Below are 12,475 nucleotides of genomic sequence, written 5' to 3' on the forward strand. Positions count from 1 at the left end.
TGAAACTGTACCGTGGGTGACCTGGAAAGGGTTAAGACTACAGGAAAGGAGAGCAATTAAGAGACAAGTGTCATATTTTAGGGGATGATGAGTGCCTGGATTGTGGCAGCCATTGTGGAAACAGGGAAAAGATTGTTAAGAAACCCTTATCCTCCAATTGCATATTAAGGGTAAAATTGAAAGTTATTTAAAATGGCTCCAGCTTTGAGTGACTGGTATATGGTTATGTTATTAATCAAAGTAGGGAGCTCAGGAGATTGTACAAACTTCACAGGAAAGATAATGAGTTTGCGTTGGGGTAAATACTTAAAAAATATGTGTTGAGTGTTGACTATAGGCCAGACCCTCTCCTAAGTAGTAGCTATCTACTCCACGAAGGAAGGTGTTGGGGAGACAGAGAATAAACTACCAATAAATACATAAATAGGATCATGTTAGATAGTGAAATCTGCAAGTGAACTGTCCATGATGAAATGTTCAGTAAGTCTGTGTACAGCAGACCTCAGGAGAGAGGTCTTGGCCAGAGTTGCATGTCTGTGAGTCAGCATCAGTTCGTAAATGATCACTGCCATAATAGGAGTGAAAGAATTCCCAGGAAAAAGAGAGGAGCATAGAGGTTTGGGGAATAGCAACATGTAACCAATGATAACATACTGTTGAAATGTCAGCATTGATAGCCATGCATAAATTGCTATGGAGACTTTGAGAAAAGAGTTACTGACTGAGCCCACATTAATCAGAGAAGGCTTCATCAGAAAGGAAATACTTGCACAGTTGAATAGAAGTCTTCTGGGCACACAGGACAATATAGGGAAGTCCAGCAGAAGGATCTGCATTACCAGTGAGGGAGCGAGAGGGCATGGGGAGAGGAAGGTGGGAGGCACAGACACGTACTTCAGTATGGTGGGAAGATGCAGTGTATGAGCGGGTGTCACGCAGGAAATGGAGCTGAAATCACAGAACCAGCTACAGCTGGGCCAGGCCCAGATCTACCAGCTTCTGCCGTTGAATATGCAGCACTCAAGTGCTGCGCTTTGTCCTCCAGGCTGATGCCCTTGAGTTTGTTATGTTATTATGTGACTTTAAGCTTTTTCTGTTTTCTCTTTTTAATCTTGCCTCCATGGTGATCTTAATGGCTCCTTGTGGGCAGTGATCTTTGATGCCCTTTCTATTCCTCGCTCCTTTTTTCCCTCTCGCCTTACATCATCCTCTTCTTCAGTTTGACTTCAGAGGCTGATTTTAAAAATAATTTAAAGAAGTAATATTTCTTGGATCTGAGGAGACACATAGACGTGACATTCCTGTAACAAATTAGCAAAGATGAGTGGATGATTTTTGTGGGACTTTTGGGTGGAATTCCTTTAAATAAGAAACACTCTTGTTTGGCTAAGCAGCCCAACAGTACCAATTGTTGATGGTGAGAGAGAAACCTTGGCTTTACCCTCCCTCTAAACCAGGACAAGGCAAACAGCAAATGTAGAGATGCAATGAAAAAAGTGATGTTCAATGGTTAAATCTGACAGAACTGTGACCCGGCCTTGTGTGTGCGTTCCTTTGCGAGACTGACATGTACAGGAGGTGATGCGCTTGAGGCCTCTCCTCATAACACCGCTACATTGGCAATTAAGTATTCAGCACATGAACTCTGAGGAACACATTCAAACCATAGCAGAGGGAAACAAGGAGATTGTCATGTCATAGAAGACAGGAAGAGAGAGCTTCCAGATGGCGTGGCATTGAAAACTTCTCGGAATAGAATTTAGAATCATAGTGAAAAATGACCATTACCTAAAAAATAGTCTGCTAATTTTTTAACGTCTATTGGCCTTTTTTCTATATTTCTCGGGATTAGAAAATTTTAATATTATCAAATACATGCTGATTGCGGTGGAGGAAGACATAAATAAAATCCAGGTAAAACAAAAGAAGAAGGGACACAATAAAAACTGCTCAGAAACTCATCGCTAGGGATAAAAGTCTTAATATTTTCGTACTTGTCTTTCTAGACTTCATATTCTTATTAATTTTAGGCATAAATTATTAATTAAATGCCTTAATTTTTAAAAGTGATCCTACAAGATAGATAATAAATTTTACCTTACACAAATGTATTTCTAAATCACAGCCATTGCTACTATAATTGCCAAATTTAAATACCTATCACATTATATATAACGTCAGCTTTTATGGTGAAATAGAGCAATGGCCTTAATTTGGTGAGCTTACTACTTATCTTACCTTGGAGAAAATATTTATAAAAGTGCTTTGTAAACAGTCGGGTGTTATATTCATCTCTTCTCTCAACAAGCATTTACAGATCACCTGCTATCTGCTAGTCACTGTGCCAGATGTAGAAAATAAACAGAGAGTAAGACAAAGTTGTGAGAAATGCTGTGAATTAGTTCAGTATACAATGAGAGCATAAAATGAGAGGACAGAGTTTAGACTGGTGAGTCACAGAGACTACCTTAGGAAACCTACCCTTGAACTGAGGACAGAAAGAAGTATACATATAAAACAAAGTATATAACGGGTCAGGCAACACAAGAGGAAAACAGAAGTGAAAGGTGACTTATACAGAGGAGACTGTGTATTAGGAAGGTTCTGTGCATTAAAAGAACAAAAAGAAAGATGAGCAGGAAAGAGAGCAATGCTAAGTGAGATTGATGTGGCATATAGAGGCCAGATCATGCAGGAATGAAGTCCCCATTAAGGATTTTGGACTTTAGTCCTTGGACAGTGGAAAGTCATTTAAGGGTTGTGATAAAGTGAACAATATGATTAAATTTTAGGTGGTAGTTTTTCTAGATTGTTTGACCATAGTGGCAAAGATGGATTGAATGAGGGCCAAAAAAGATGTGAGGAGACAATAGGCGGATACGACCTAGTCCAAGACAGAGATGATGGTAATGAAGGATATGGAACAATAGCGATGGATTTGAGAAATATCCATCCAGACATTACAGTAAACAAGACTTATTGTCTATAATGAATAACAAGTGTGTTCATTACTGGAGTTAAATTGTGCATGACTTCAAGGATATTGCTTAGATTTCTGAGGTGAGCACTGAATAGATGGTAGAGACATTTACTGAGACGGGGGAAGTGCTTCAGGGTTGGTAAGGAAATTGGAGAGTTTAGTACTTCTGCAGACAGAGGTACCTGTGAGAAATCAATCAGTGGCAAAAAGTATAAAGAACTATAGCTTATAAGACAGGTCTGAGCTGGGCTGGAATCTGGGAGTTGTTGATATACAGATGGTCATCAGAGCACAAAAATGGATGAGATCATTGAGAGAGAGTCCAGGAAAGGAAGGAGCTCAGCCTTGAGAAACTCAACATTTAGTTCTTGAGCCACAAAAAAGCCTGCAAAGAAAACAGGAGAGGTTGTGGAGAAAAAGGAACCCTCATACACTGTTGGTGGGACTGTAAAATGCTGCAGTCTTTATGGAAAATGGTATGGAGGTTCCTCAAACAATTACAGATAGATCTACCATATGACCCAGCTATTCCACTGCTGGGAATATACCCAGAGGAATAGAAATCATCATGTTGAAGGCATACCTGTACTCCAGTGTTTACTGCAGCACTATTTACAATATCCAAGAGTTGGAACCAGCCCAAATGTCCATCGTTGGATGAGTGGGTAAATAAAATGTGGCATATCTACACAATGGAATACTACTCTGTTATAAAAAAGAATGAAATACTACCACTCGCAGCAACATGGATGGATTTGGAAAAAATTATATTACGTGAAATAAGTCAGGCACAGAAAGAGAAATACCACATGTTCTAACTTATTTGTGGGAGCTAAAAATAAATAAATAAATAAACAAACAAATAAATATGCAAACAAACGGTGTCAGGGGGGTGGCGGGGAAGAAGGCATAGCAATCGCAACAATTCCTTGAACTTGTTAAGACAAGTCAACAGTGAGCAGATATGATGTTGATTGGGGAGAGTGGAGAGAGCAAGGGGGGAAAAAGAATTTGGTAAAGGGACATGAAAATCAACTACATTGTATACTGATAAATTGAAATAAAATAAATAATTGAAAGAAGAAAAACCAGAATATTGTCAGGTCAAAGAAGGCAAAAGAAGAGTGTTTCCAAAAGTCATGATTTGAAAAGCAGCTGAGAAGTCAATGAAAAATGACTACCGGATTGCGCAATGTGGAGGCTATTTTGGTGGAGTGGTGGGTCAAAAGCCAAGCCGGAGTTGGTTGAAAGGGAAGGGGTGTCAGGATGTCAAAACACTTAGTGAGACAACTCTTTTCAGCAATCAAGCTATGAAGAGGAGGAACATGTGAAACCAAGGAGACTTGTTTATATCTGCTCCTTATTTCTAAACCTGACAAGACAAGAGTATTTAAATGCTGATGGGAAAAATGCAGTTGAGATGGTGAAGAAGACTGAAGAGATAGAAAAGTGGAGAAAATGGACAGCATAGGAATCTTGAGAATTTGGGAATGAGTTGGATCTGGAGTAAGCCCAACAAATGGTCTCTATCTCAGTGAACTAAGAGACAAAACCATCTGCTCATGATGAGTAGGGCAGAGTACATGGAAGAGGTTTGAAAAGATGGAAAAATATGAAGCGGAGAAATGTAATAAATTGCTGGCAATGTGAGAGAGCAGTAGAATCGCATAACCTCAAAGACAGAGGGAAACCAGTCTGCTTGTTTCTTCAGCAGCACTCACGTCTCTGCTGCTGCCTGTGGAAGTTTCCATGTACCTTCATCTTGACTTAGACTTAGTGGCAGGTTGCCATGCAAAGACTTGAGAGGCTCAGAGGAATTTAGGATGTTTTAAAGTGAGTGATTAAAAATAACTCATCAAAATATTGAACTTATACCTACAATTCCATGACTTATTTTCATAAAGAAAACACTCACAATACCAGCAATTTTTAACTCAAGCACACAACCTGAATTTGACAAAAGTAGATATGAGTTTTCCAGATTGTTTGCATGGATCCCGGAAAAAGCAGTTTAGGTGTGTTTGTTCTTATTTTGCTCTATTTACCAAAATACTATGTTGAAAGAATCATTTGATTGCAACCAATACTCAGGAGCCTATATGACAAGAAGATTTTTATAAAATTTTATTTTCAAACTTGCTTTTTCCTCACTAGAATAAGTAAGATTTTGTATTTAACAATGGTGATCCAGTACACTTTTCAGATAATGCAAGTCCTTAAAATGCCTTTTCTAACCACAATCTGGCTTCACTACATGAAAGAAAATGGCAAGTTAGCAAGAGACCTGGGGTTTAAATGGATCAATGGCTTATTTTTACAGCCCTTATTCAGAAGGTAGTAGATGAGGGTCTTTTACTATATGGATGGCCTCAGCAGTGCCTATGATCTGGATATTGTTGCCTTCTCCTACCCCCCAATTCATTTGTTGGAATCTAATTGTACTATAGTACACAATAAGCTTTCAATAAATAGTGGCCACTGTTATTACTACTAAGATTTTTAGTTTTATATTTTAAATTTTAAAAAATTATGTTTTAAAACTGGAGTTTATTTTATCAATTTAATAAAATAAGAAGAATTCTTTGGCAATATGGAAACAAGTAAGAGCTATTAAAATAGTGGAACTGGAGTTCTAACAATCCCTATTTCCTCTTCTATGTTATGGTTCAATTCAGTTTAACTTAGCAGAATTTGTTGAAAAACTAGAATATGCTGAGGACCATGGAAGGTTCTGGAGACACAAAAAGTGAATTAGGCTCTCCTTTTACTTACTTTGCTGCACGTTCCCTCAGCCTCTTTGCTGTTTGCCAAGCCCTCTGTGTGTGTTTCCACCTCAGGGCCTTTGCACATGCTCTTCCTTATGTCTGGAACACTCTTCCTCCAGATACACGTATGACTCTTTTGCTCTCTCTGTTTAGGTTTCTTTTAAATGTTATCTCATAGAAAAACATCTCCCTTATCACAATACATAAAAAATAGCTCACTGCCACCCTTCATTCTAAAACTCTCTAATATTTTTATCCTTCCTTGTTTTTATTCACAGCACTTATCATTATATGGCACCATTTGTTTGTTTATTTTCTGATTCTTCCCAAGAAAGTATAAATTGTTTGAGATTAAGAACTATGTTTTACTCACTACTGTTATCCCCAATGCCTAGCACACGTAGTTGAAAGTTACTCAATAAATATTTGTTGAAATAAAATATTAGTAACATATATGTGTATACTTGTACATATATGTATATGTGTGTATGTGTATGTGTATATGTATGTATGCATCCTTTACTAATATAACCTACTCTCCATAGTTCACCTTTCATGTGTTACTTTGTTTTAGGACGTTCTGCACAATTTACAGTCCAGTTGTTTCATCCTTATATTTTTTCTTTCTTCTTTAGGCATGGAATGCAACTTGCAAAGCCTGGCTGGCAGCAGAGGATGCCCTGGAAAAGTACTACCTTTCCATCTTTTATGGAATTGAGTTCATTGTGGGACTCCTTGGGAATACCACTGTTGTTTTTGGCTACCTCTTTTGTCTGAAGAACTGGAATAGCAGTAACATTTATCTCTTTAACCTTTCTATTTCTGACTTAGCTTTTTTGTGCACCCTTCCCATGCTGATGAGAAGTTATGCCAATGGAAACTGGGTATATGGAGACGCGCTCTGCATAAGCAACCGGTACGTGCTCCATGCCAACCTCTACACCAGCATTCTTTTCCTCACTTTTATCAGCATTGACCGATACTTGCTCATGAAGTATCCTTTCCGGGAACACCTGCTGCAAAGGAAAGAGTCTGCTGTTTTAATCTCTTTGGCCATTTGGGTTTTAGTAACCTTAGAGCTACTGCCCATACTTCATCTTATAAATCCTGTTGTAGTTGACAATGGCACTACCTGTAATGATTTTGCAAGTTCTGGGGACCCCGAATACAACTTCATTTACAGCATGTGTCTAACCTTGTTGGGATTCCTCATTCCTCTTTTTGTGATGTGCTTCTTTTATTACAAGATAGCTGTCATTCTAAAGCAGAGAAGCAGACAGGTCACTACTGCTCTGCCCCTTGAGAAGCCTCTCAACTTGGTCATCATGGCAGTGGTGATCTTCTCTGTGCTTTTTACACCCTACCACATCATGCGGAATGTGAGGATCGCTTCACGCCTAGGAAGCCGGAAGCAGTCCCTGTGCACTCAGGTTGTCATCAGCTCCTTGTACGTTGTGACTAGGCCTTTGGCCTTTCTGAACAGTGTCATCAACCCTGTCTTCTATTTCCTTATGGGAGATCACTTCAGGGAAATGCTGGTGAATAAACTGAGGTACAACTTCAAGTTCCTGCCATCCTTTAGAAGATAATCTCTCTCCCTTCCTTCCTGCTCTTCTTTTACCAGTTTATCCCTGTTCTCTTCTTTTCTTTACTCAAAAATAAACCAAGGCTGCAATGTAGCTGGTGCTGTTCAGATTCTAAAAAAAAAAAAGAAGATAATCTCATGAGCTCATGTTTTCATTCAGGAAAAAGTGAGATGCTTGTGAAACAGACTGTTTTACATATGTAGCTGCAAGCCAGCGAGAGTTTGCTTTAACTGGTAGATATGAAAAGGGTCACAGATCTGACCCTGACTTAAAGGCAAGTTGTTCCCAGAGTATGTGAAAAGAATGGGATGAGAAGAATGTATTGGTCTTTTTAATCTAAGAATTAAAAGATGTTGGACTGGCACTATGTAATGTTTGGACATGTTAAGTCCAAAATCCTAGGTGTTCCAAGACCTTGTCAGTCAGTGCAGAAGGAATACAAGGAAGATAAAGCAGCAAGTCGTCTGCATTTAATCATTGGTCAGGTTGTAAAAACGAAAAACGGCAACATTCTCTGGATTGTTCTTATTCATATAACCCTAAATCTTTATGTGAGAACTGAATAGCAAAGGATTATAATTAACTGTTAAATACTTGTTTTAGAAGTTGAGCTCTTGAGCAAACACAGTAAACAGTAGCCATGAGTACGAATGTAATACCACTGCAGCACAGTGAGTTCAAGGATACCTGTATACTATTTCTTTATATTGATCATGAATTGGTGTTGACTTTGTAATTTCTTAGTCCTTTTTTGTTGTACAGTCTACAGCAAAAAAGAATCTTAATTTAGGTTAAATAGAACCTAAAGAAATCATCCAACAAAGAGAGAGAATATGTTTGAGGTTGGCTGTCAGGGAATTTAGGTGTAAATGATTTTATCAAAATACTAGAGAGATATGCCAAGGATATTTGCGAAAATTTCAAAGTTATGGAACACAAAGTGTCTGTTAGGGAACCTGAAGCAAAACAAAACAAAAGTGAGAGTCCATTATGTTTATGGAGATTTTGCCGTCTGGCATTTTATTACAACAATTTGATCACCAGCGTGTGGAAATATATTAAAGTTCATTAGTCTTTCTGTTCTTGATAAGTGAACTTTAATATATATTAATATCATAAAACCAGCAAATAAGAGGAATTGAAATGATAATCACAGATTTATTGGGTTAATTTTCCCTTCTGGAGGGGAAATCACATTTTTTTCTGCCCGCTCCGCCACCTTGTTTATGTAAGCACAGGGATAATTTGCAATGACAGCTTTATCTTTATCACTCACATCCGTAGTGAGCCTTGTTTTCATAGAACATTACATAAGACCACACTTGAAATTATATAACGTAAAGAATATTTATGTACATGTCAATATAGATTGATAGTTAGGTGCCATTCCATGCCACAAAAATTCCAAAACAAACAAACAAAAAAAAGGTAGAGGAAAAAGTGGATGCTCCATTAGCTTTTTAAAGTCAAAGAAGTACGACATAATAATTCACTTACATGTAAGCAAATGTGCCCATGGCTACATGTCTATGTTCCTTTCCTTGATGTCATATACCGTAAAGAGTAAGCAACTTGAAGGATAAAATAAGCATCATGAATACAGCAACATAAAATTCCATTGTCTTTTCTGTTCTACGGTACTGTGGTGGTATTACATTCTGATATTCCCAAATCCCCAAATATTCTGTTAATACTTTTAGACAGCAAGCAACTGAAATACCATAAAAACACATTATTAAGAAAGGATTTATTTTCTTACGTAGTACTAGGCTTTAAGATATTTTCTATCACGCCTTGCCTTTTTGTTTATCACTATTTTAAACATTTCAATGTAATTTTATAACTGCCTAATAATATGCTGTAAACAAAACTTCTGAATTTGCACATCGGAAAGGGCACAGTAAGGGCCTTAGTAAAGACATATTTGTTTATTTCTGCAAATTTAGCAAAATGTAATGTAACTTTAATTTGTATTTTATGCATGAGTATTTATTTGTAAAGATGAACTTAAGTTTTCTCCTTCTACCCCCATTCCAAGGTGTGGCAGAAATGGACTCTTTTTAACAGCACTGTTAGAATACAAAATATATCTTACATTACCTTGCAACCAGAAAGTTAAGAAATTTCATAGCATATTTCTCAATTCTTTTCTTGCTCAAATCTCTCATGTGGCAACTTAATCCTTAATAGACTAAAGGGGCCTGCACTAAATTATAAAAGCTATTCCATTTGCTTTTTATACTAGATAATTGTAAGAATCACAAACAATAAATAATGAAAATTCTTTCTGGGTTTGTAATCTTCAAGGCAAATAATGTTGGGCTTTTGCATCTTGTCTTTAAATTGACTCCCTGGCAGCTTCAGAATGATGTCTAAACTATTTGGTATAGCATCCTGCAATCCAGACCCACCTATTCGTCTTCCATCGTCTCCACACTTTTGCCACAAATTGTACCCTCAAGCCAAAGATTGCTACTTCATTCTATTATAGTCAGAACTTTCTTGACTTTGTACACCTGGATGTTCATTTTTGTTTCATCATGCCTTTATATAAAAATTCTAAAAGTCTCTCAAGGTCCAACTCATTTGTAACGCCTTTGTAAAGCTTTCCCTTATATCCTTGTCTCTTCAAATCTGGAAATAAAACTTTCTACCACTGGGGCTTCAGACTACTTTAAGTACTGTTTTTATAAAATGCATTATTTTTGACTATATATTATAGTTGTTTAGGATCAAGTCAACTCCAAGGTCTGAGAATTGAAAACTATACCTAATTTTTTATTATCTTCATAGTACCTAGCAAGATAATCTTTAAGTTATTGTTTGTTACGTATAAATGCCTTACAGAGCAAATTTAAATTCAGTGTTGCTTTCAAGTGTACATAATCAAGCTATTTTATGTCATCACTACTTTAATAAGTGACAATATCTTATATGCTGAATAGAGTGTATTTATATAAACTTATGAGCAAGTTGCCATTGGGCTACCCTCATAGTTTCCTCTATACTTTTGAGCACAGTTTTAATGGATGATTGAAATTCATGTCTGATAGCTCAAAACCTGGGTCATCTTGTTGCTGGTCTCCATTGATTGCCTTTTATCTTAAGTATGGGCCACAAGTTCCTGTTTCTCTATATGTCTAGTGTAGTGGATTGAATTATATCCCCCCAAAACTCACTGAAGCTTGAATTGCATCCAAGTTTTATGCATTAGTAACTTGGCCCTCATAGTGACTGTTAAGAGGGTGGGAAATCCTATTATGATAGTCAAAAGCTGGAGCCTTGAAGAGGTGATTGGATTGTAGGACCATGCAGTAGTGAATGGATTAGAAATGGTGGTCATGGGCATGGTTCTGAGGGCTTTAAAAAAGAGTGAATGAGAATCTCTCTCTCTCTCTCTGCTTCTACCATCTTAAAACGTGAGACTTCTGGGTCACTGTCACCACCAGATGGACTTTGGACTTCCCAGCCTCAGTAATTGTAAGCAATAAATTTCACTTTTCTTTATGAAATACCCAGTTCCATGTATTTTGTTATAAGCAACAGAAACAGACTAATACATCTAGCGAATTTCATTTGTATTCTAGACTATGAATAATATGTTGCAGAGACTCTGGATTCTGTTGTATTCTACTGAAGAGATTCAGTATTTTGTTTTGTGACCAAACTCAAACTCCAAACTCTGAAATCTCAGTTCAGTTATTTTAGCCCTAACCAGGCTGCTTGCAATCATCCATAGTTCACAGATCAGTTAGAGACTTGAACAGAGTTTGTACGCAAGTTGTAGGGTGCCCTTTCTGTGGCTTTCTCTTTTCCAGGATATTACCCGTTCACATTCCAGCTGCTGAGTTCACTCTGAACTTGTCTTTTGCTTTGTTATGCCTGATAGATTGGATTTTAGCAACCCTACATGTCCTGACAAGGACCTGCACCCAAGCCAGAAGCTGTTTTTTAAAAAATGGGAAAGTTACTCAGTGCCTTTTGCTTCTCCCAGGTATTGACCTTCATCCTGTGTCTGCCTTCTTTTGTTCACTCTTCAGAACCTGCAGATAGTTGGTTTTTTATATGCTGCTAAAGTTTAGAGATGTTATTTGCAGAAAATGTGGTTTAATAGGAGTTACTAAGTTATGACCAGAAGCAGACCCTCTTATTCTCTTAAAAGTAAATAAGCTTAACTAGATTATGTAACCCTATATTCTATAATAGTTTAAATTCCCACTCAGAGTTTCTAAAAATTCTTAAAGGCTTACTTTATCTGCCCATCTTTCATGTCTAGCTTCTGCATGTATTCATGCTGTTCTTCTGTTCCCTTGTACCGGTTTGATTTTAAGCCTACCCTCTGCAATGGTTTCCAACAAAAAGACAGGTTTTTAAAGAATAATTTTACTGAAGACAAAATCATCCACTTTCTGTGTTCCTTCCTCTTAATGGCTCTCACACCCTCCTCAGCTTAGGCCCCCCCTCTTTGCCTTAGGAAGAGTAATTTTGCCCCACTTTAGGAGCTTCAGATTAAAAGTGTTTGCCTACTCCACTGCTCTTACCAAGGGATTTTTTTTCAACAAATGTTAGTGTTGCCCCTAAAAGAAACTCTTAACTCAAATCCAAAGGGAATTGAAATTTCTCCATTTCACAGAAATACTTCTCATTTTTCCATGAGAAAGATCTATTTTCTTACCTATTTTTATACGAAGGCAGGAAAACATCAGAGTGAGACCTATTAGACAAAACACAACAGTAATGAGAATCCAAGTGTTTAGGCCATTTCAGTGAAATTTATATATTTCACTGCTAAGATGATATATGATATATATGTATATACACACTCTCACACACACACATCTGATATGTGTATAACACCCTTTTGGGTATACATATACATATATGCATGTGTGTATATTCCTATTCGCTGCTAATAGAGTAACATTGTTCTTATCATAATTCCCTCTCACTTCTTTCTAGTGTCTTTTCTGTAAAGTGTTATCAGCATGTCATGTATTCAGCCAGCCAATTAGTAATAAGAGCTATTAGCTACAAGTATTAAATATGTCAGGATAGGGCCGACCCCGTGGCGCACTCAGGAGAGTGCGGTGCTGGGAGTGCAGCACTGCTCCCACCGCGGGTTCAGATCCTATATAGGGATGGCT

The 12,475-nt window shown here is 37.5% G+C and overlaps 1 protein-coding gene across 1 annotated transcript; it reads left to right on the forward strand.

Moving 5' to 3' along the window:
* The first annotated feature begins 911 nt into the window (after positions 1-911).
* Positions 912-7,500, forward strand: SUCNR1 (succinate receptor 1). Its single transcript, XM_063101522.1, is given in 4 exon segments — positions 912-1,059; positions 2,793-2,965; positions 6,381-7,325; positions 7,456-7,500. Coding segments are annotated over 4 exon segments (1,311 nt in total).
* The last annotated feature ends 4,975 nt before the right edge of the window (positions 7,501-12,475 follow it).

This window comes from Cynocephalus volans, chromosome 1, assembly GCF_027409185.1.
Source record: "Cynocephalus volans isolate mCynVol1 chromosome 1, mCynVol1.pri, whole genome shotgun sequence".
NCBI classification, from domain to species: domain Eukaryota; kingdom Metazoa; phylum Chordata; class Mammalia; order Dermoptera; family Cynocephalidae; genus Cynocephalus; species Cynocephalus volans.